Genomic DNA, 25,964 nt, shown 5'->3' on the forward strand with positions numbered 1-25,964 from the left:
TGTAATTGTTCATAGGATGCAAAGACATTATCTATATACAAACCTCTAAACGATTTAATCCCATACATTTTCCAAACATTAAAAACTGTGTCAGTTAGAGAAGGTGGAAAAATTTTATCAAGAAGAGGTGTCGCAGATACAAGATTCTCTATCTTAAAATGTTACATGCATTGGTTACATATTCTGAGTGAATGAAAGCCAATTGGGTTATTAGTATATCAACAATAACTTGTATTTACTGGGGTACAAAGCAAGGATTATAAAGAAGTACTGCAGGATTTTATTTCTATTGCAGACCAAGATGGTGGGTGTTTATCTATTTCTGTCAATATTCAGGTATTTATAACTTGTATGTGTCCCGCCCAGTAATAATATTGTAAGTTAGGTAGAGCCGTGCCATCTTCTACTTTAGGTCATTGTAGGGTTGCCCTGGATGTTTTCAATTCCAAATAAATGGTTATGATTGAATCCAATTTCTTAAAAAATGATTTGCTAATGTATATGGTGGATGCTATGAAATAGAAATAGAAGCGTATATATTGTAGGATACTCGTCTTGACAGTGTTAATTCTCCCTGCTAAAATGAGATGGAGGGTAGACCATGTCTTGTTTAAGTTCTTCCAAGCAGACGGCAAAGTTTTTTGTTGAAAAAGAACTCAATATTTTCTTGTAATGTTTCCCCTTAGGTATTTAAGCTGATATGTGATGATAAAAGGGAACGTGTCCAATCTAATGTTGTGTGCTAGAGAGTCCACTGGAAAAAGCATACTTTTATTCATGTTGATTTTGATTCCAGATATCTTTTGAAATTCTGCTAGTGTTGTTAGGACAGCAGGCACAAAATGTTGTGAGTCTGATATACATGTATAGTACTATATTATCTTCATATAGTGAAATTTTATGTTTAAGTCCTTCTCTTTCAGTCTATTTTATCTCAGATGCATTTCGAAAGTGGACAGCCAAGGATTCAATGGTGATTGCAAATAGCAGTAGTGACAGGGGGCATCTTTGTCTAGTACCATGTTCTAGTTTGAAGTAGTCTAAAATAATGTTGTTAATACAAACTAAAGCTTCTGGACTGGTATATAGTAGTTTGATCCATGCACACATGTTCAGGTCAAACCCAAATTTATGTAACCAACAGCCTCACTCAGAGTAGTTAAAAATAATGAAAAACTCATTTTATTACACTTCATCATATGGATTAAACAAATAAACACAGTGATGCTGACCGGATCCCAGCAGACATAGTACAGCATAACATTAATGAATACTTGCTAGATTCTAAAGAAAATCTGCATATCCGCACAATTTTTGCCATGTTTAATGTAGTACACGGTAGTTTTCCAACATGAGTTATAAAGGATACATTAGGATTCTTACAGTTGACACACTAACAATGTTTGTTGGAAATCACAGTGGTTTTATAACAAGATAGTCCAATCCCATCCTACATGATTACAAATACTTCTGTAAGAGAATCGAGGGAATTCTAAATCACATTTTATCTGATAGACTTCAGTATTCAACCAACACTGATGAATCCTTATTCCCATCCTCACAGGTGGTGCAGTGGTAGTGCTGCTGCTTTGCAGTAAGGAGACTGTGGAAGATTGTGGGTTCGCTTCCCGGTTCCTCCCTGTGTGGATAGCGCTTTGAGTACTGAGAAAAGTGCTATATAAATGTAATGAATGAATACTGTATTTTGCACATGATACCAGGGCATATGATATGATCCACTTGAGTTAACCCAAATTTGAGCAGGCAGGTTTTGCCTTCTTGATCTTTCTCTTTGTTGTTCTCTTATTCTGAACATCCACTCTTCCTTTGCCACATACAGGGATATTGTCTGCCATTTTTGCTAAATTAAAGCATTTTTGTTGGTCTTTATGTTTAACAATCTCCAATCAATTGAATCAGAGTTAACCTGTGTTTGCCCTATGGATTCTAAGCGAGAGAGGGTTGTGTTGTGTCATTTGTTGGTTAGACATGCAAGTAAAAAATGTCTTACTATGGCAACTACAGGATAAGAATGGCTTAGTTTTTGCTATTTATGTGAACTGAGAAATGCAGGATGGTTTTGGCCAGTTCTACCATAAATCATTGTGTCTGCTGTTACCTCATTGTGTGTATTAGAAAAGGAGTAAAGGAAAAAAATAATTTTAAAAGTATTTATGTCTGGTGTCATCGGGCAGATGTGAGATGCTTTTGCATTTTTCTGGTTTATGAATATGCTTAGCAAGTGTATAACCAATAATTTATAGTAACACCTGTATCAATCATCTTAACCCATGCTCAAAGCTCTTTACAATGTCAGTACACACTTGATTTTTTTCACATATGAGGTACAAAAAGGTTAAGGGCTGTGATCAAATATGCATCTCATGTAGGTGTACACGCATGGCTGCTGTTCTTCCTTGGTGAGATAGTTAAAATATTGGTGTAGTGTTGTCCACCCATTTCTATGTCACACTAAGCACTTTTTGATTTTAACAGAGTACCGTCAGGGAGTTTATATTAAATGATTTCATCACTGCTTTCCAGTTCCCTTTTACAAACAGGTGGGTCACGTACACTACAACATCACAGGCATAATTATGTATAGTTCTTTACCATAAAAAGTTCTCTTTTAGAAGATGGTATGTACCTGGACACCCATTTGCTTTTTTGACAGTTATATTTTTTTGAGTCTTCCTTATTGGCCTTTTCATGCATAACTCAACACGGCCCCCATAGTCTTGTATTATCCACCAGCTGTATTGTGGAAACATTGTGTCCCTACCACGGCTAGATAGTCCTTGGCTTGAATAGGGTACTGTGGCAAAATTGTTTTGCGAGTTATTATCAGCACTCTGTCACTTTTAGAATAGCGCAACGATGACAAATTACTACACACTCTGAATTGTTAATTTATGATGAGATTTTAATGGCTTGCTAAAATGGGTGAGAACAATGACTGTGTCGCCTATACATTTTTTTCGTTAGAAACTTTGAAAATGAGAAATGCGTTTAGAGCATAATGAAGGAACTAGATAATGGAAGACAAATCAATATCACATTATTGACTCTGATATGAAATGCACATCTTTTTTCATGCCCACAAAAATGAAAACTGTTTGACAACATGCTCTTTTACATACAGGGTGAAGGGAGGTTGGACAAGCCTGTTGCAACAGCAAAAATCAATGCAGTATGAGACACCACTCTGCTGCAGGGCTTTTTCAGACATAACTGGAAATTGGGAGTAGTTGCAGAAAATCAGAAACAATATGGAAACCCCATACCAATACGAGCTAAGAGGAATAAATAATTTACAAATAAATGAAAGCGAGAGTTGCCTTCTAAAACCATTAAAATCACCATAGTGTCATTGTAGCCACACATTTTAAGCCCAAAGGGATGAGCACTCATGCATAATAAACATGCACACTAGTTTTCAAAAGTCTGTTATCACCCAGAAATGTCATGTTTTAATAGAATATTTTGTTTTATTAAGGAACCATTAAACTAAATTAAAAATGTAGCCAAGACATTAATATTGCAAATGGCTATTACTGATTGAAATAATTGATTTGTTTTATTATTCCAGTGTCCTAATGGCAAACCATTTTAATTCTCTAATCAATCATGTTTAAATGATTAGAAAAAACATTTGTAATTGTGTTAACACAGCTGACGTTGGCTATTCTGTTCAATAACACGAGTCATTAGTCTTTTCTGGGTTGCATGGCACTTACATTCCTAAAGTTCAATACTGGGTTAGAAATGGCCAAAACAAAATATGCTTCTTGTAAAATATCTCTATTGGTGTTTTGTGAAATGAAAGCTGTGTCATGTGATAAGAAACTGAATATTTCTGGTAAAGATGTCCACTATTGTTTTGAGAGAAGCATGAAAACTGAATCTAACCAGGGCCGATAAAGTATACCAGAGTTTTTAAGGTTAAGTTTTCTGCTTCCTTACATACTACATACCAAATACAAGTGTCATCCGCATCATTGAAGAAAAAATGTTAAAATGGGCAATAGACGGAGACATTGGACTTATGGGAGATACCAAACATTTGTTTATTTTAACCATTTTTCTTTTTTGACAGTTTCAGATTTTTTTCTTTGAAAATCTGTTTCTAAGGAGAGTATTCTGAAGATATCTTTTCCTACACTCTATTATTGATGTTAAATGGCTTTTCAAGTTACCAAATTGGAACTTCATCACACTATTATTGGATGTTTTAAAATCTGTGGGAATACGTATGAGTATGCCGCCTGATGGAGTGGTACCCCTTTCAGAGTTATTTCCTACCTTGTAAATACTGCAAGGAAGGGCAGCAGTTCCACACAACACTGAAATTGATAAGTGGGCAAGAAAATGGTTGTTGTATACAAGCCTGTTCTTTTCACCTGTATAAACCACAGCACTGTTCTGGCTCCTCACTGAAGCACTCTAACCTTTCAATAAACCCTTGGTAGTACATTTATTGACTATACTTCCCAAAGGAACGATCTAATGTTAAAAATAACCTGACATTAATACTTCAATGATTTTGTTCATTGCCAGTAATTCTTCAGGCAGACATAAAAAGTCTATAAAAACCCTATGTCTATAAGTAGTACCAGAACTATTTTCATATTTCACATGATAGTACAATGTTTTAATTTAAAAGAAAAATCATGTTACTATATCCTGAAACCACTTCAAGTACTAATTTCCCACCACTTTCTGTGGTCTTGGCTGTCTTTATTAGAAAAGGTACATTTCTCTGGATAACTAACATCACCTGCATCCATATTGTCTTCCATATTGCCTAACTTCCTCCACTTATTTAACAATACTATTTGTTCACCCAGTCACTTTATTTTTCTCTTTCCATACCTAAACTACCTCATCCCATTTCTCCACCCCATTTAGTGTTATTTCCAGTTCTTTCATTCACTACTGACATGAGCTGATGAGCTGAAATTTAAATTTACTGCAGCTTTATATTCTGAAGGCAAGTGCATGCAATAGGAAAAGGATAATTTTCCACAAGATAATTCAGTTGATATGCATGTATTTAAGAAACATGTTTACTCCTGTCCTGAATTATTTCCTGACACTTATTTCAAAATGTTGCAAAATGATAAATCTCTATGAACCCAACCAGTATTTCTTGGATTTTATTTAGGGAAATTAAAAAAAAAAAAAAGCTACATCAACTTTGACTACTTTGTTGAGAAAGAATGCTATACATTCTGTACATGTTTTAAATTTGAAATAAGAATATTCTGATTTAAATATAAAAAAAAACAAACAAGTCATATATTTTTATATTCAGGAAGTATGGGTAAATTACACAATTTAACTTTTAAACTTTTATAATCCTAAGAAGCGGTTTCATAAGAATGCTTATATTGACACAAGTGTGTGAAGGACGAAGACAGTTTGGTAAGAGTGAAGCATCATGAATCTTCTTTTTCCTGATATCTAAAAATGAAAAGCCAAGATAATTGTTACTTACTAATACGAGTAGGGGTAGAGAAGAATCAATGCAAAAAGATACAATTAGAACGAAAAACTGTCTCATTCATTGGTGAAATGCAAAAAAAAGCCACTGGTTTTAGAAAGAATCAAAGGAATCCCAGAGTGACTTCTATTATGCAATTTTAAAAAATATGGTTATATTTACACTTTTTTTTTATTCGTGTTTGTCAAGGAGCACAATTGGTAAATAATTGCATATTCATAGTTTCCATACTACTATTGGCCTTATTTTTGCAGCAGACCTACCTGCAGCGAGTACAGGTGAAGAAAACTGTTTGACCTTCATCAGCAGACCTCATTTGTCGGGTATGGTATACCATTCCCTCATTTCCACATCTTGCACACTTTCTGTCAGTCTATAAGATGACAAATAGGAAAGTATCAATTTCCATTGTCTGTATGAAGTAAAGTAATCCACTTAACACTTTTACTTTCTTTCCCTCTACATAAAACCCTCTTCCCAATGGACACACTGGTCTGCTTTAGTTTAGGATGAAAACAGCTAAATGTGTTTTAACATAATGGGTATTCTCGTTTTAATAGAGGTGGTTATTTCCCATTAATACAAAAGCTGTGTATCACCATCACTTACAACAGGGCCCTTCAGTTCTTCCCCACCAACTATTTCTGCAGATACAGATGAAGCTTCTAGGCTGTTAAATGTGAATGAAGACTTGACAGTGAATGACTCAAACTCTGGAAAATAAGAAGCAAATGAATACAACAATTATGTTAGATGCAGTTTTATTGCTACACAAATACTCAAACTAGCTCCTCAAAATAGATTAAAATATGAGTTTCTCTTCACATAATGCTTGTTTTAAATTATTTTGTAAAGAAATGTTTGACAATAAAACAGAGGCCCAGTACACAATACCAGAACGAAAATGAAGACAAAACAAATGATTAATACATACTACATTAAGTTTTAGAACAGACTATCAGGGCAGCAACAAACCATTTCTGAATAGTGAACTGCTATCGCCACCTTTTATATATTATTTATTATATATATATATATATATATATATATATATATATAAATATAAATAAAAATAGATAAAGTGTCTCTCCGAGATGATTTTTTATATATTATATAATAAATAAATAAAAAAAATCTTGGGTCGAGACGTGATCATCTCGGAGAGACACTTTGAAGTCCCATGAGACAACTTGCACGTCACACCCTACTTACAATTTCTCTGAGACACTTTAACGTCCTGCGAGACAAGGAAGTGAAACAAAATGACAGCTTCTGTACAAGCTTTTAAATGATCATCACGCAGCAAGGCAGCAGCTGATCCATCAGCATCTCCTTAGCGTGCATTCAGTAAAATATATATTAGTGCATCCGGAAAGTATTCACAGCACATTACTTTTTCCACATTTTTTGTTACAGCCTTATTCCAAAATGGATTAAATTCATTTTTTTCCTCAGAATTCTACAAACAACACCCCATAATGACAACATGAAAAAAAGTTTACTTGAGGTTTTTTCAAATTTATTAAAAAACAGAGAGCGCATGTACATAAGTGTTCACAGCCTTTGCTCAATACTTTGTCGATGCACCTTTGGCAGCAATTACAGCCTCAAGTCTTTTTGAATATGATGCCACAAGCTTGGCACATCTATCCTTGGCTTGTTTCGCCCATTCCTCTTTGGAGCACCTCTCAAGCTCCATCAGGTTGGATAGGAAGCAGTGGTGCACAGCCATTTTAAGATCTCTCCAGAGATGTTCAATCAGATTCAAGTCTGGGCCACTCGAGGACATTCACAGAGTTGTCCTGAACCCACTCCTTTCATATCTTGGCTGTGTGCTTAGGGTCGTTATCCTGCTGAAAGATGAACTGTCGCCCCAGTCTAAGGTCAGCAGCGCTCTGGAGCAGGTTTTCATCCAGGATGTCTCTGTACATTGCTGCAGTCATCTTTCCCTTTATCTTGACTAGTCTCCCTGTTCCTGCTGCTGAAAAACATCCCCACAGCATGATGCTGCCACCACCATGCTTCACTGTAGGGTGCCTGGTTTCCTCCAAACGTGACGCCTGGCATTCACACCAAAGAGTTCAATCTTTGTCTCACCAGACCAGAGAATTTTGTTTCTCATGGTCTGAGAGTCCTTCAGGTGCCTTTTGGCAAACTCCAGGCGGGCTGCCATGTGCCTTTTACTAAGGAGTGGCTTCCATCTGGCCACTCTACCATACAGGTCTGATTAGTGGATTGCTGCAGAGATGGTTGTCCTTCTGGAAGGTTCTCCTCTCTCCACAGAGGATCTCTGACAGAGCGACCATCGGGTTCTTGGTCACCTCCCTGACTAAGGCCTTTCTCCCCTGATTGCTCAGTTTAGATGGCTGGCCAGCTCTAGGAAGAGTCCTGGTGGTTTCTAACTTCATCCACTTACGGATGATGGAGGCCACTGTGCTCATTGGGACCTTCAAAGCAGCGGAAATTTTTCTGTAACCTTCCCCAGATTTGTGCCTCAACACAATCCTGTCTCGGAGGTCTGCAGACAATTCCTTTGACTTCATGCTTGGTTTGTGCTCTGACATGAACTGTCAACTGTGGAACCTTATATAAGGCGCTTTTCCACTGCATAGTACGGCACAGCACAGTTCAGAACAGCTCACCTTGGTTCGGCTCGGTTTGCGTTTCGACTGCAGTTTAGTACCGCTTTATAGTGGGCGGGATTATTCACGTGTCGTTATAGTTGCGCCACCTCTACTGCCGTGACACCGTGGAACTTTTACAACAACACGCAGACAACGACAACACTTTAGCTCGACGACGCGCAAGGGTAAGCATCTAAAAAAAGCACGTCACTAGCTAACTTTTATCACTGTTGCAAAGCATAAAATGAACTTAACTGCCAGTGTAACATTAAAATGCTGATTCTGTATATTACAGATCTTCCACATTTTGCAAAAAAGTCACCGCAACAGACCATCTGTTTGGACATTTAACCGTGCCTCAGAGTGGTGGGATGTGATTGTTCCCGGTTTTACAAACACTCAGTGGCTGGAGAACTTTCGAATGTCTGAAGAAACATTCATCCACTTATGCAACAAACTGCGTCCAGCGATGGAGAGACGCGACACAAACTTCCGCGTGTGTGTACCTTTAAAGAAAAGAATAGCCAGTGACGCAGTAATGACGATTTTCTCCGGCCAATCAGTGACCAGCAGAGTTTACACGCCACGTTTTGGTAACGGTTCGGCGCGCTTGGAACCTCGGCTGAGGTGGTACTAAAAAAAGGACCAGGTACCAGCTGCAGAAACATCTCAAGGATGATCAGGGGAAACAGGATGCACCTGAGCTCATATATATATATATATATATATATATATATATATATATAAATAAAATAAAAGCATGAGAATCTTACCTATACTTTGCAAATTTACCACCAAAAGAAATACACAGAGACATTACACATAAAAATGTAAGGCTAGATCACAACTGCACAAATGAAAAGCTATACAAGTCCAAAGACCTTTTATTTGAGAAGACAACTCCATAGCATATTACACAGTGATTGTGTCTTTTTTCAAATCTACAAACTCATTTGATATTGCTAGCTTCTCAAGTAGGAAATAAAAAAAGCATAAATTTTCAAAATATAGGTTTCCATTACATTTACAAAAAAGCAACTTGTATAAAAAGAGAAGAAAAAACATTTTGGGAGACATTGGTGATTTAAGTTAATACAGTATAATCTAAGAATGAAACACACTAATATGCGTTAAACTGCATAATGCTATAGATGAGTTGTGTCAAATTAGAAACAGTTTTTTTAAACTTTAATATTTAAAATACTATGCTATTAATATGCAAATTACTTAAAACACTGTACTAAATTTTTAAAAATATTTGAATTAATCATATTACCCCCAATGTTTCAACTATTTCCCAACTTCATGATATTTTTTCATTTAGTGATTTCTCAAATAACTGCCTAAAAAATCTAATTCAGCATTTACTAATAAAATTACAATTCAAATGAGAAAGACAAAATAAAAAAGTTTACTTAAAATAACTACATTATTTTTTGTGTATTGCCAAACACAAGCTTACCATCCTAGTTTAAGTTTTGGAGTCAATAAGATAAGTTCTATACTTTTTCTTTCTTGCAAAAGAGCATCTTAATCTGGTCAATTAATGAAAGCACTAAAACATAACCTCCCATCACACTCCACAACTTCTCCTTTCATTTTCAATTGTTGCCTTTATTTACAAAATCTTAGCGAGTCCTAAACAGATGTGACAGATACCCGTGAAGCCAGCCATATAATAGGCCATTCCCAAAAACCCTCTCATAGCAATGTGCAACTGGACTTGCCATAGATAAATACAGCCACCAGCACTGTCGGGCAGCATGTAAATTAGCTGTCAGAGGTAACTTTGCAGTACACTGGAAATTAGAAACTACAGCGTCTCCCCAAAAATAAGACCTAGCATGATTTTCAGGCTGCTCTGTAATATAAGCCCTAGTCAAGATCGTCAGCTGAAAAGTAAGGCGCCTAAGGCGAGGTTCATACTTCACGCGTGTGCTCGAAAAATCCATTAAATTCCGAGGACACCATGCCACAATATCTCTGAAAAGGATGTTTAATAATTACATACATAAATTCGAGGATGCGCCTATTCCAGCAGCATTGGCGCAAGACAAACAAAATCCCTGGACGGGGCATCGGCTCATCACAAGGTGAACACAAGCACGCACATACACTAACATTGTAGCTTCACCAAATCCCCAAACCTTCATATCTTTAGATGGAAAACTAAGCCCACTGTGGAAACCCACCAAGAAAACATGCAAGCTCCAGGCAGGGATCACAAGGGACGCGACTCCCTGCGACACAGCAGTGCTACCGCTCTGCCACCATGCCTCCCCATGTGTGTAACTAGATGGATAGATACTTTATTAATCCCAAGGGGAAATGGGAAATTCACATACTCCAGAAGCAGCAGCACACTGGTAAAAAACATTAAAGAGTGATAAAAATGCAGACAAAAGGTAAAAAGACAATAACTTTGTATAATGTTAACATTTACCTATTAACAGTATTTATTATTTAAACAAAGTTAATGATTTATCTGTAAATGTAACATACCTATTGTAATGCATTTGATCATAAAAGTCAAAGTATAAATCTAAGAATGCTAAATGTGCAGAGAGCTGGAATATCATAAATTTAATGTGTTCTGTGTGGCGATCTATTGCTGCTCCTGTCAGGTCAGGTGGAAACCCCAGAAGCGCGTTGCAATTAACAACTGGGTCAGTTTTAAGATGACGTTTACGACGAACTACTTTAATAATAAAGCAAACTACAAGGTTAAAGTGGACATTTAGAGTTTAAAGCCGAAATTTCCACTTTAATCACAAAACAGACATTTTCATTACGTCCTTATTTTTTTTTTTTTTACCCTCTGTGGCTCAAATACACCACCATACATTCTGATGGTAAAGGTAAAGATGCAAAAAAAAAAAAAAAGGCACAGAAGATGGTATGTGAGACTTTTAAAATGTGCGGTGTCATTACTTTGGGGAATATGCAACGCATGAATATAAAAGCAATATGAATACATTTTTATGTCTGCATTTTGCTTCACCACATCGAACCATTCATCAAACATCGAAGCAGGCACAATCGATCTGCAAAGGGGCTGGAGTAGCAAGAAATTCAGACTGGAATTCAGGGTTTGAATGTGGAGAGTTATGACCAGTTATTCCAGAAGATGACATGACTGTATTCTGATAAGGTATGTTGTTATACATGAATAAATGTAAGCTATCCATTGAGAATATGCCCTAGTGCATCTTTTGGAGGAAAAATTAATATGACCCAGTCTTATTTTCGGGGAAACACGGTATGTGGAAAAGTCACAGGATAAGTCAGTCCGTAATCTGTCATATTTTACAATTCCTAGTTGCATAATCTAAAATCCTCAAGCAAATCAGATCCAGCAATTATGATTCCTAACTTTTGACATGCCCTTGGATTAAAAATTGTATATCATGCCTCCAGTATTACCTCGCACGTCAATGGAGAACTGACATCTTGGACATTTAACAACATTCTCAAAGCCGGGTAAAGGAAGAACTGTGCCACATTCTGGACAGAAGTCTGCCACTCCCTGAAAAGCAGAGCCAGTATTCATCTCATATAATGCTGCAAAAGGAAAAAAAATAAAATTAGTAAATAAAATTAATATAGAATTTCAATTTTAGGAAACCCAAGGTGAAAGTCAATGATGTATTTTACTAGAAATACAAGCAACTTGTTTGAATGTTAATTGTACCTACCTTTATTTATTAACAAATTATATAAAATATATAAACAGATTTGTTCCCAAAAGCTTATTTGTACTAGCTTTCAATAACTATTCTAAAAGTAAAATTTTTCTAAACTTATTTCTCTTATGTTAGACATATGGTATTTATAAAAGCAGTATTGATACCAAACCTTGTTGAAAAAAACAAACAAAAAAAAAACAAAGTACCTCATTTGGGGGTGTGAACACCATTGTCACACTATTTGCCCCACAAAGAATATGAAAAAGAAAAAAAAAAAACAAAACACACACATTGTGATTTTATAAATCATTTAACATTGGTGTTAACGTTACTTGTTCTGTTTGAGAAAACAAATGTTAATTTTGTTATTTCCAGCTGCAAAGCACTTCCTGACATCTAAAATTAAGGCAAGATCAAGTTACCCAGATGCCTGGTAAAAGTTTCCACATACTGACAATAATAAAATGTGCGATGTTTCTGAAAATAAAATCTACTATATATAAACAATACAAGCAACAGTCGATTAGCTATAGTAACTGATTGTTCCCTGTGTGTGGCTTAAAATATGCTTTTCTAATTATAAGTATATCCCCAGTATCCTATACATTCTGTAATTAGTTTAAAAAAAATTACTTGTAACATTTTGCATAACATACACAGAAATATGACACACATTGGGTACATTCTAAAAACAAGCTAATCACAGAAAAAGTAAAAAGATTAATGGTTCAAAATGTGCTATTTTACTCGTCACCCAGGCCCAATATGAGAAATCGGACGATACGAGAGATCGGACAGCAACTCCATTATTGACAATGACACACATTTCAAGACCCCATGTAAAATCACGAACGATAGGTTAATCAAAATGTCAGTAACACTAAGTATCACTCTGGGACACCATAAATGGAAAGATTACATAAAACTTAACAGTCAATAAATAAGATTGCTTTAATCATTTAAAAATAAATATAAGCATCCTCAGCAGCAGCTCTAATGAATGAACATCTTACTAAATAGTACATCATTGGCTTCAGGTAGGATGCTTGTTACTTTTACAGCTTTGGCAAGTACAGCATTCCGCAGTCTAAGGCCCTACAGAAAAGGCTACTACTCTAACAGCAGATTGAGATATTTTGACAGTTTAAACACAATCCATATCCAGTGATCACAACATATGCCCTGTGATTCAGGCATTATTAAGTTATGGAAGTAAAAAGGGGGACTAAGCCACTTACTTCATATGTTAAAAGATATGTTTTAAAATGTCCGCCCCAAACTTACTCCGAAGCTGAAATAGTAATTTGAGTAACATACTCAGTGTGATGAGTTAGCATTTACTTCTTTATGCAGGAGCACTGGTGTTTAGGGGAATGCAACCATCGTTTCACTTTTATCATCATTCATAATGGCAGATGACACAGCTGTCGAATCCTGATATCAAATTCCAGCACAGTTGGCATGTTAGGTTAACTGGCGATCCTAAACTGTGTGATAATTTTATTTGACCATATCAAGCTTGTTCTATGCCTTATGTTGGATACTTCCAGAACAGGTCCTGGCATTCTCAAAACTAATCTGGTTTAGGAAGTATTGGTGATGAATGAATACATCTGTTATGACTTCATTATTCTTTAAATGGTCACTTTGTAAAGTACAGTATACCTAGTCAACAGAAAACTAGTCAAGCTGGCGTGCTGATTAAAAATATTGGCAAAGGGATGCTAGCTTCTGTCAAATCCAGTGTTATCCTAACAGTTAGCTTGTAGTAGCCCTTTACTCCAAAAAATTTGCTTTCAAGATCTGACGGGGAAGGCTGTATTGTGCAGAATGAATTGTCACATTCCTAAAACTATTTTGTGGCTTTTCCAGTATTCTAGCATGAAGCATTATTTGGATGAACAACTAAAATAGCAGAAGGGGTATACTGCTGCTACTAATAGAATCATTTAACTAACAGAAATGTTCAGATATTAAAAGGCATTCAATGTGTACTGTGAACACACACCTGCCACTTGCCTGTGCTGGTGCCAGATATACAGCTGGTGTGAGTAGCCAGAATGTTAAACTTTGGTTTTACATAAAGGTACTGCGCTTTTTTTTTTTTTTTTGCGTGCTTTCTAGGTATTTCATCTGGCAGCGCTTCAGAACAGCCTGTTAGCACAGATACACAGAATACCTGCTGATAAAACTGCATATTAAACAAGAAATGTGGAAGGATAATCCTCAAAGCAGTGGGATTGTTTGAAAATGTATTAAATTGTGTAGGGAACTACATACTATCCAAAACAAAAGAAACTGAAAAGTGTTTGACAAAGCAGGAATAATGCATATTTCATGAAAATATAATAAGATTATAAAATACTAAGAGGTTATACTGAATCATTAATAAATGGATTGATGGTTCTTACACCTACAAATTGTATTTAGCATGGCATAGTGGTTAAGTCTGTAGACTTCAAACTCTGTGAGGTTGCGAGTTCCAATCCTGACACTGTGTGACCATGAGCAAGTCAAATCACATGCCTGTGCTCCAAAACTGGAAAAGTAAAGGAAATGTAAAGAATTGTATCTCAAAATGTTGTATGTTACTATGAGTAAAGGTGTCGGCCAAATAAGTAAATGTAAATTTGAAAACTGCATTTGTCTCACCACCTCACTTTTATTCCTACCAGCTAGCATTTTAATAAGCATGGGGTGCACTTTTTGCCTGAAACAAACTTTTAAAAATTAAAACTTAGATTTTTTCTAAATTATTCCTTCAATTCAAACATTGTGATCATAATGAATAAATATATATTGGTATCATAATCATTCTCAGTCCCAACACAAGATGCACAGTACTACATACACTGCAGCAATTGAGGAAAATTAACCTCGCTGAGAACTTAACATTTTAGTTAGCAAGTTCTATTCTCTCCTTTATCATAACTACATGAATTCAACAGTGTTACGATTTACACAGTATCCACCCTACATGTTTGGCACACTAAAACTACTGAACGAGGAGCCACCATTCTGGGCATTTTTCCTATGCCCAGTCGTTGCCCATATGAAGTTTGCAAGTTCTATTAGTTTTGCTCGCTGTACTTCAGTGTCCTATCCACAACCCTAAAGATGTGCGGATTAAAATCAACCGTGTGTGAAAGACTGGCGTCATGTTCACAGCGGTTTCCTGCCTTTTCCTAAGTTGTACCTAGATAGGCTCTGGGACGCCAGTTAAGGTTCGCTTCTAGTGTGCATTTGAAACCCGCACTTTTCTCATAGATAACCTGTCTTGAATTTTTTTTTTTTTTTTTTAAGCAAACAGCGGGTTAAAATATTTGCACCAATCATCCATTATAGCGTTCAGACTTCCAGTATGAATACGTACAGGAAAGTATCAACTTCCTCCTGCTAGCAAAAACTACATAATACCGTCACAACTTACAGAACTCTATATTAATTTATCTTCATTCACAAAACATTAATGATTCTGACCAATCAATTTTTTTCTGCGATTTTGCCAATCGAAAAGACCACAAGAACGTCTCAAACACACGATGCTATACAGTCAAAATCCTTCTATAGGCCTTTTGAACGATATTTACAGCATTTCTAAAACGCACGACCAAAGCAAATAATTACGTGTTGTTATTAGTGTCTAAATGCAAAAGTGTGTGGCAACATCTTCAGTACTATAAACGCGTGCTCACCTGTTAATAAACGTGTCCGCCTGTAGTATACGGCCAGCTGACACCACCACTATCTAGTCTGTCCCAAAGCAATTTGAGGGTAAAACTCCATCAGCGCCATCTATAGGGTCGGAGAGGATCGCTGTCGCCTGTAAAGTTAGAAATTGGAAAAACGTTTTTTCGTCGTATGCAGTGTACAATTATACTCATCGAAAGGACATAAACAATTATATACATTTGATTGTTTCACTCTATGGAGTAAAGCACAACTTGACAAAATGTTGAACATTTAAGGCAACTATTCATTTTCATTTTTACATGAGGGACTTCATGCCATTTCAGCAAAAGATGTATCTGAAGAGCCATTAGGAGAAGCCTAATTGAGCGTTAAGTCTGTAAATACAAAGCAAAGACCTGGCTTGCAATTTATTTCGACAGGCGAAATTCAAGATATAGCAAAACTACTTCAAATAACTGTAAAGGGAAAATGAATATCCGTACAATTACTGTTCAATTCCGATAAACACGCAGACGTTTGTAATGCCATGTTTTGAATCAGGCAATGCGGCGGTCAGCTTAGTGCGTGGACCCTTCCGGCTGGCGGTCTCTCGTAAAGAAAAAGCTCCACTCGACAGATCGACGGCGGTGCTTGTGTTGCATTTATAGGTAAGGCTGGGTGCATTTCTTTTTCATTTGGTGCAAATATGCACGCTTGACCTGCATACGTGGTTTGTGTGTATTACACAGTTTTAAAAGTGACGCGTCGCCAATTACATTTCATTTTGGCATATTTACATCTACAAAATATTAGCAAGGCCTGCAAGTGAGTTACTGTACCGTCAGTGGCAGGCGAGGAGAAGGGAGGGCGTGCTTGAAGTAGGCCGTGCGATTGTGAATAAACTCGTAAGTAAATTATGAAACGGTCATCTGGTTTAATCTTGTCGATCCTCCGTTGTGTCTGTTATCAGCTATCTTTACAGTAAGGAGAAAAAATACGTTTCACAGTATAAAATCTGAAATTCCGTTTACTTAAAAAAAAAAAAGGCTTTGTGCGCTACGCAAATGACGTCAGACGTTCGTTTCGGGGACAGCCTTTGGTGCAGCTCATTGACAGATTTACGTGAGCATTGTTATTTTAGGGATAAATAGTAGGATTAGAAAGTGGGAAAATTGGCAAAATTTTCATTCACTTTGAGTATTGGAAAGCCACGATATGAATAGAATGTATTGTTTTATTACTAGAAAGGAAGTAATTTTATTATTTCTACACACGATTTGCGTTTAATGATACTTTTACCCAATATAATTTTATCTTCTCCACTGTAATATATTGTTTCGGTAGAATTTTTTTACATTTGTATGTGTTTACTATTGTAAAGTTTCCAATCAACGTGAAATGATTGTTTGAGACAAGTGGCCTTTTCGCCCAGTGACTGTTAATCCATAAATATAAATCTGTTATATATATCCTGCAAGACGCATGGCAGTACGGTGAAGATGTATCTTGCCTGAAGAAGGGGCCTGAGTTGCCTCGACAGCTTGCATATTGTAACCTTTAGTTAGCCAGTAAAAGTGTCATTTTACTTGACTTGTTACTTTGAAAATGTCAAATACAGTAGGCTAGTCACAAGCCGTGTAATCTCTGTATTAAAACAAGTCTGTCAGTGGTGGTTTTACATTTAGAAAAACAACTGATCAACATGTTTAGGAGACAGGACACTGTGCTGTGAACAGATAGTATCACCTGCAGTGTTAAAAACACGCTAATAAGGTATGCTAGTACCAGCAGTACACAAGTATGTCTTACTAAGGTCTACCAGGATAGGAAACTCAGTCTGATTATTTTCCCATAATTCCTAACACCTTATCACCTAGGTTTCAAAGATGCATTGTTTCTGTCCTTCACAGTTTCAACATGGGCTAGTTCTCAGGAGGTTTTCATTATCTGGCTAGGGTCCACTGTGCAGAAGATGTCACCAAAAAAATCTAGTGTCTTTGACTTCTTTGAAGCAGGAACACATTCTGAAGTTACAGAGAAAACAAGATTTAATTATGCTGTACAAACTAACTTAAGTATGTGCACTTTCAACAAAAACAAGCAATATTCACACCTTATTCGTTGGTTTCAGCATAGGACATGTTTGGATCAAAATTAGGAGTTTGGTCACAACATGACTGTGGCCAATGGAGAGACAGAATGTCTTATCAGCTGTGTTTGAGACACTGGAAAGTTACATATCTCTCCTCTCTACCCAGAAAAGGCAGCTTTTAAATTTGAAGTTTAAGTCAGACACTCTGTGTGGGACTCACCGCACATTCACCAATTTCCTGTTCAAGCTCCTTTGCCATAGCTTGTTTCATTTTTATAATCAGTGCATTTTTCCTTTGTAACGTGGAAATTATTCAGATATTTAGTTTGAAGTGGTGCACTGACAATAGAGTGGGCTGCTATTCTTTACACATGGATGGTGATGGCAACTTTTAGTGGTCTGAGTAGCATAACCACTTCTTCAGCAGCAGTGATGTCATTTTGTGCACATCACCTGCACCAAAATTTCTGTCCAGGAGTGAATCACACACTGCAGCCTGCTGTTCTAAAAATTGCTTCAGCCTATTGAATGAACTATTCCAGAGAGTTATAACGTCCTGTTTTAGATTGTGTTCTGGAACTCTAACTTCTGCTTCTTTTCTAAGACTGCGACAGTTACCTTGCTGTGTTGAAAAAAGTCACAACCCATCTCACTCTTCCCAAGAGGTGTCCTGCAACAGTACATTTCAGGCATTTCTGTGTTGCCAGGTTAATTGTATGCATGAAGCATTTAATATGGAGGGATAGATTTGTCTGGCTCTGAACATGCTAGCATAATCGATCACAAGCAGGTTTTTTGTTTTGCACATTCCTCTCCTTGCATGCTTGTGTGTGTGTTGTTCAACATATAAATTTGAAGAACGTAATTCTTCATTTTCCAGTCAGTGTTGATGAAATGGAAGGTTATGTTTACATAGGCTTAGGTTGTGCATGATGTCCAGCCATCTGATGTTGCTGGACTTGCCATGCATCCATTTGTTTGCGTTTAATGTCATCTTTACAGCTTCAGTACGCAGGTTTCCATGAAATATTGTTGAGAGGGTACATTGTATTTCATCTCCAGTGTGCAATAGTTCATGAAAGTCTTTATTGTTCACCACACTGTAGGGCCTCCTATTCTTGCAAATGAAATGACAGATGTAACATTCATTGCTTTTTTGAAATTGTGGGTAAATTTTTGAGGGAAAAAATGCTTGTATGGGAGTCTCTTTTGTGATAGAGCCACCAGCTCAACATTTAAAGTGAGCTAACAGGTTTGTGGTATTTCCTGAGTATCTTAACTCACTCTTACATTCTTTGCAAGCAACAAAGGTCTTGACTTTCTGTTCATTATACTGTACTGTATTTTTGAAACCAAAATGTTTCCAAACTCATGATTTCTTGGCAGTGGGAGGCTAAAAACCTTTTCTTACCTTCTACTGCTCAGAAGACTGGTAGACTACTGTTACATTATTAGGCACTTTAATGTTAGCACTAGCATGGTAAGCAAGGCAGACTGCCTCAAGCTTGCATTGCATGACATCACTTACAGTACAGGTGTGTACAGAGAGAAATAATACGAAATAATATTGGAACAGCTGTGAAAATAACCACCGACACATCCATGTTTGTGTCACATTGATGATACTGAATTGTTTGCTATTTTGCTGATGCATTGGTACAGATTATTGGAATGTTATACCCCTAGCCCCAAGCTAAGCTGTATGTGGGATGGTAAATTTGTTTTTCAGGTCGAAGCTAAACAAAGCCTGCTTCACAGTGTCATGTAAAGCTCCTGTGGACCGCTGTGACTTTGAAACAGGAGGTTGAAAGTGTGAGTTGTATTTTAATAATAAAAAAAAAAGACACAATTTGCACCAAAGTGACAGTGTCTCCCTTGGCCTTAACAATGAGAGGGTTGTAAATAGTTATTAATTGCAGTTTGTTGTATGTGTTTTTTTTGTTTTGTTTTTTCTAATCAATCAGTGAAGTTTTGTTCCTTGTATATGGGACGGCTCATTACAATATTAATGCAAAGAGTATTGCAAGCAGCACATCTGTAATGTCCAAATCAATTGCCTGGAATTGACTCCGATATGAAGGATCGGATGTTGAACAAACTAAAGTAAAATGCAAAGGCTGCAAAAATACAATAGCAGTTAGAAGTGACAGCTCACTTATTTCATCACTTAAAATGAAAACAGCAGAATGGAACTGGTGTGAGATAATACAGGACAAAGTTAAATCCTGCCGCCAACCAGCAGCTTCTGAGTTTTCTTTAGCCTGGTTTAGCATGTACCACACAAGGCTCCCTGTTATATATCCCGTTATTAGACAGGGTGATTTTGTTTAGAGCAGAACGTGCCTTGTCTCAGGGCGGCCGGACCTGTCCATCATGCCTTCTTACCCTGCAATAGTAGCTAGGCTACAATGGGGAGAAGAACAAGCAGGTTGTTTGTAACAGGTGGTTGGATGGCTATCGGAGCGCAGTTGCATAAAAAGACTCCTCGTCAGGCAGCTCACTCTAGAGACCAGTAGTTATAGTACAGTCAAGAAGCTGATAGATGTGCTTCACTAAATAAACTGCTTAACAAAAGAAATGAAAAGTTCTTGGTAAAGTTGTTTCGCAATTATAGATAAGTGCAGCGAGGGCTGCAAAAGAAAAAAAACAGAAATTTCAGAAAATTAAAGTAAAGGTCCTTGTATGTGATGTGAAAGTATTGTAGAGGCAACAGGGAAGAAGAATAAGGGCTGCAAATTTAAAAACAGACATTTTCTTATTTTGCACTTTTTCTCATTGATAGTAAAAATTACTTAAAATTTTGCAGTTGTATTTTCAGCTTGCAATACACGAAAAGCCTTACTTTGTATGTGGTGTTTTTTGTTGAAAGTGATTTTTGTGTTAAAATATTTAATCATTTATAATCTATGAATATAATTTTTTGTCATTTTGCCTAACATTATGGTTTTGTACTTTGAATTCCAAGTGTGCAAACATCTTGCAATTTTAGGTGAATTTATACAGACTGCTCAAAAAAATTAATGGAATACTTGAGTCACACATTGGATCTGGATGAACGAAATATTCAAGTGGAAAAATCTTTAGTAAGTAATGCTGTGTAATTCACTGAGAACAAAGTGATGCAACAGCGGTCAATGGAAACCAAAATCACCAACCCCTTGAGGGCTGGATTCAACATCATACTGAAAGTCAAAGTCAAATATTGAAATCAAAGGCTGATCCAACTTGCATAAATTTCATTAAGGCAATTCATAATGTGACTCAGTAGTGTGTATGGCCCCAATGTCTCTGTATGCACCCCCAACAACGTCTAGAAATGCTTCTGATGGGAAGGCGGGTGATGTCTTGGGAGATCTCCTCCAAGACTTGGATCAGGTCAACAGTGAGCTCCTGAACAGACTGCCGGTACTTTGTGCGTCCGATGCACTGATACATAATGTCCCAGAGGTTCTCGGTTGGATTCAGTTCTGGGGAACATTCAGGGAAGTCAGTGGCATCAATTCCTTTGTTATCCAGGATCTGCCAACACACTCTGGCTGCATGAGGCTGGCATTTTCCTACATCAGGAGGAACCCAGGGCCCACTGCAACAGCGTAAAGTCTGACAATGCCTTTTGAGAATTTCATCTCAATATCTAACAGCAGTCAGGTTACTATTGCCTAGTACGCAACCCTCCAAGGTTATGCCTCCCCAGAAAATCACTTACCCACCACCAAACTGATCATGGTGGATGATGTTGCAGGCTGCCTCCTTTCACATCTGTTACATGTGATCAGTGTGAGCCTGCTCTCATCTGTGAATAGAATGGGGTACCAATGGTAGAGCTGGCAATTGTGGTATTCTTTGGCAAATGCCAATCAAATTGCACAGTGAATGGGCTGTAAGCACAGTTCCCATTAGAGGATGTTGGGCTGTCCTGACACCGTTATAGAGTCTGTTTTTGACAGTTTGATTTCTTGCGATGGCACATATAGATGTGCCATCCTGGAGGACTTGGATAACCTGTGCAATTTAAATTGGCTGCAGGTACTTCCTCATGCTACCAATAGTGACAAGGGCACGAGTAAAACACAAAACTAGAGAAGAATTGGTCAGGAAAGATAGGGAGAGAGCAGTTGTCTGTGGCCACCACCTGCAAAACCATTGCCTTTTGGGGGGTTGTCTTGCTGTTTCCTCCCCTGTGCACCTGTTGGTCACTTTCATTTGCATCAAAGCAGGTGAAGTTGATTCACAATTGCTTATGCTTCCCACCTGGATAGATATCCCTAAAGCTTAATTGACTTACTGTTAGACTATGATGATTAAGTGTTACTTTAATTTTTTGAGCTGTGTGTGTGTGTGTGTGTGTGTGTGTGTGTGTGTGTGTGTGTGTGTGTGTTTTTTAGCTAACCCAAGTAATTGGAGCACCAGTATAAAACATAAACTAACCTAAAAACTATTATATCTATTGATTCTATGTGTGTGATTATAAATGACAGTTATCTGGAGGAGAGTGAGACAGCAGTTCAAACCTGGATAGCACCATACAGTACATGCAGGTGTGTGCATGTGATTCAGTACATACCCCAGTAATTCAGCATAGCTGTACACTCATGTTCTATTTTTTTTTTTTCCTTCTGAAAGACATTAATGGCCATGTACCACGCTCCATCAGACCATCTGTTTTCAAAAAGAAAAGCCCACTGTTCATTCTTCACCAACTTTTTTCCTTTCTAGCATTGTACCACCATATACTATGTTGGGTCAGAAGGTAATGGAACGCCCACACTCTGTCGTTACCGCTGCTCACAAAGTAATTTGGTTACATATTTGACTTGCTCTAGTAATCGTAACAGATGCAAAGATCACTAGACAATGCATTTATGTTGAATATGCACTTATTGCAATTGTAAAGCTTAATTCAATTAAGCCAAAAATGTAAACTCCAAATGAAAATAAAATGGCTAACAATGCAGTTTTTCTCATAACTGTTACATAAACATTGAGCAATTCACACAAAAGAACACTGCTAAGGCTGCTGTTTTTATTAAAAACCGAGCAGAGAGAGTATGAAATGGATGGGTGTCATTAATGTACAGTAGACCATGGCTGGCTTAGTGTTAAACTGGCAGTATTTGATCTAAGCCCAACAAAGAGAACCTTTGAATTTAATCTTCATAACTGTGTGAATTTGCCTAAGATGTAACTTGTTTGCATGTGTTTTTTTTTTTTATCAAATGATGATAGGATAATTGCGGTATGTAAAATGCTTCTTTTTTTATCTCCCCATTCCCCACAACCCTCCCCAACCCCCCAAACCTCGTTCTCAAAACTGAAGTTGAAACAATGGCTGAGAATGATGTGGACAATGAGCTCCTGGATTATGAAGATGATGAAGTAGAGAATGCAGCCACTGGTGATGTCACTGACCTACCAGCTAAAAAGGATGTAAAGGGTTCATATGTGTCCATTCACAGTTCAGGTTTCAGGGATTTCCTTCTCAAACCTGAACTGCTTCGAGCTATTGTAGACTGTGGTTTTGAGCATCCATCAGAAGGTAAATGCAATGCACATTACAGGTATATGAATTATAGTGTAATATATTTTATTAAGTACAAGGGTATTTTCATTTATTCCTTACAATTAAAATTGAGTGATCCAGCTCTAAAACATAAGGGAAGCATAAAGATTCATGTTTAAGATCATTCCAAACCCATTTTGAAAATTACCTAGTGGTTCTTTTTCCTTCCTCTTTACTGATAGGTTTCGTTCATGTTAGTTCTTCACCCTTTGTGGGACGAATTTAAAACCTGCACTGCCAAATATGCCAACATAATTACTATGTCAACACCTTCTTTTGAAGGTGTTTTTCCCTCCAAGGTATTTTTGTGTGTAGCATGCTCTGCAGCAGGCGGCACTGTGGCGCAGTGGTAGCGCTGCTGCCTCGTAGTAAAGAGACCCGGGTCCTCCCTGCATGGAGTTTGAATGTTCTCCCAATGTTTCTGTGTTGGTTTCCTCCGGGTGCTCCAGTTTCCTCCCACAGTCCAAAGACATGCAGGTTAGGTGGATTGGCAATTCTTAATTGTCCCTAGTGTGTGCCCTGCGGTAGGTTGGCGCCCTGTCCGGGATTGGTTCCTGTCTTGCGCCCTGTGATGGCTGGGATTGGCTCCAGCAGACCCCCCGTGACCCTGTGTTTGGATTCAGCGGGTTGGAAAATGGATGGATGGATACTCTGTAGGAAGTTCAATTCTACTTTTAGATAAATACTGTTTATCAAAATTTAGAGTAGTTTGATGGAATAATGTAAACATTTTTAAATGGTAAAAAATGATGCTGTGTAACTTTTCAGGATACCCCTTTGTATTCCTTATATTTCTCTTCTTCTTTACCTCCACAGTACAGCATGAATGCATTCCTCAGGCCATTCTAGGCATGGATGTTTTATGCCAAGCAAAGTCAGGAATGGGCAAAACTGCTGTATTTGTCCTAGCCACTTTGCAGCAACTTGAACCAGTGACTGGGCAGGTGAGTCTGTTTTGATTTCTGATGCATGTAATTGTTATTTGAAATGCCTATGTTGGCAAGAAATGTGTTAACCAAATAAAACTATTTGGGTAATCTATTCTTCATGTTTACTGAAAACCAAAGTACAAAGAAGAATGCTGAAATGAAAGTCCTTGCCAGATTGGTTCTGTAGAAGAGTTGAATTAAAAAAATTAAGGTTAAACCTCTGATTAGAACATTAGAATATTGATTGTAACAAACTCTTTGAGAACATTCATCCCAACAAAGCTCAATGTTCCTCTTAGGGCTAAGCAATATGGCTCAAAATTCATATCACAATATTTTTGGACCAATATATGTTGATATACAATATGCATCAATATTTTTTCCTGTCCAGTTTTACTCAAAACGGAAGTACACAGTTATATTGTTCTTATATTTAAATGTTTGGATGTAATTGCACAATAATATCTTTATATGATTTACTTTATAATAGCATAGGCATAAACAAAATATGCAGATTATCGTAAGCAATGCATATAAACATTAATGCAAGAAAGCTAGTTTTCTGACTCTACTTAGGTATTGTAGGAGCAGGTGCTTTAACTACTTTAGTAGATTTTCCATAAAAGAAAAAGAAACTTAAAAAGAAAATATTGAGACCTTTTTATGTTTAAGCTGTATTTTGCTAACAAATTAACCATGGCAAGAACAATCATTCAAGTGACTTCACAAATTTTGTGCAAGAATTACAAATCTATCAACTGCTGCTTTAAAGATGCCCTGTGGCAGTTCACCATGTTGCCCCCTGTGTTAAATGTGCCAAGTGTGCTACTCCAGGCATTGAGAATATATCTCGGTATACAAAAAACAACTTATTCCACACTTTAAAAAAAAAAAAAAGAACCACCAAATTAAATGAGTAACTTTTTATTATTCTAAGGGAGACTGTTTAATATCATACCCTTGGTTTATTGTTTTTATTGCATTAGGGTTCACTATGCTTTATCCAGTGTCACTTTTTAAGACCATTCCCTGAGTTTACTATCTTACTATTTCAAGACTGTTAAAGATTATATTTTATGCTTATAATATTTTGACTATCAGCAATAGACCTCTCAATTTTAATCCTCATATGCTGCTGCTGGTGGGCTTGTTTTGTTTTGGTAGTGCTCTGTCTCTAGGTATGTCGGAGGACTGGGACTTTGAAGTGGGGTCCAGCCTCACATGGGGGGGCAGACTGGGGGGAGAGAGAGAGAGAGCAAGCTATCTCTGATCTATCCTTTTAATCCTTATTACCAACGTAACAATAGGATGCATGGCAATAACTCCTGGGAAAATTGGAAATTAAAGTCAAAGCTCTAGGTATTGAAATTGGAAATAATCAAATTCTCACTTAGAGGATCTGTGCAGAACTTTTTCAAAACATGGCAGGATCTAATCAATAACATTAGATTAATTTCTTAAAGTACTGAGGAAGCAGATTCTCTCTCCATCTCTTTTTTTTCTTCTCAATTTATCTTTATCCACTTATTAATTCATCGAATTACGTATTTTTACTAGCTTTTAAGCTTTACTCTGTTGGCCATGCTCTCTCTCTCAGGGTTGTTGATTTGTTTTCAATCCTATTTTTATAAAAATTGATCTATCTGTATGGAATGTTGTGCAATTACAATTAAATCAATAAAATAAAAAATAAGAACCGAAAATGAACTGGTAATTGTAATAACTGGATTGAAATGGGGTGCCCTTTAGTAGTTTCCAACCTTTTTATACTTTGGGACCGATGAAAATAGGACATTCATTTTGGGGTTCTCTAAGGTAGAAATAAAAAACATTATTTGTATAGTATTTTGTGTATTAGTTTTTAAATATAATACTATAAAAAGAAAATTATCTAAAAT

General features: G+C 36.9%; 2 protein-coding genes across 4 annotated transcripts in view; one reads left to right on the forward strand and one right to left on the reverse strand.

The window, feature by feature from the left end:
• Positions 1–1,159: 1,159 nt before the first annotated feature.
• Positions 1,160–16,519, reverse strand: polr1h (RNA polymerase I subunit H). 3 transcript variants are annotated; one of them, XM_039768705.1, is made up of 6 exons: positions 16,325–16,517; positions 15,509–15,636; positions 11,551–11,688; positions 6,113–6,216; positions 5,767–5,876; positions 1,160–5,463 (listed from the first exon to the last, which is right to left on the reverse strand). In XM_039768705.1, the coding sequence occupies exons 3-6, from the start codon at positions 11,675–11,677 to the stop codon at positions 5,439–5,441; spliced, it is 366 nt and encodes a 121-aa protein (XP_039624639.1). In that variant the 5' UTR covers positions 11,678–11,688; positions 15,509–15,636; positions 16,325–16,517; the 3' UTR covers positions 1,160–5,438. The 3 variants fall into 3 exon arrangements, with proteins under 3 accessions (XP_039624639.1, XP_039624638.1, XP_039624640.1); XM_039768704.1 differs by lacking the exon at positions 16,325–16,517 and adding an exon at positions 15,989–16,077; XM_039768706.1 differs by lacking the exon at positions 15,509–15,636 and having other exon boundaries at positions 16,325–16,519.
• ddx39b (DEAD (Asp-Glu-Ala-Asp) box polypeptide 39B) overlaps positions 15,648–25,964 on the forward strand; it is a 55,088-nt gene continuing 44,771 nt past the window's right edge. Inside the window, exons 1-3 of the mRNA XM_039768701.1 lie at positions 15,648–16,153; positions 22,895–23,113; positions 23,954–24,081. Of these exons, the coding sequence (XP_039624635.1) occupies positions 22,903–23,113; positions 23,954–24,081 (339 nt within the window). The 5' untranslated portion in view covers positions 15,648–16,153; positions 22,895–22,902. The remainder of the gene's footprint in view (positions 16,154–22,894; positions 23,114–23,953; positions 24,082–25,964) is intronic.

The sequence above is a fragment of the Polypterus senegalus genome, chromosome 11, assembly GCF_016835505.1.
Source record: "Polypterus senegalus isolate Bchr_013 chromosome 11, ASM1683550v1, whole genome shotgun sequence".
Classification (NCBI taxonomy): Eukaryota; Metazoa; Chordata; class Cladistia; order Polypteriformes; family Polypteridae; genus Polypterus; species Polypterus senegalus.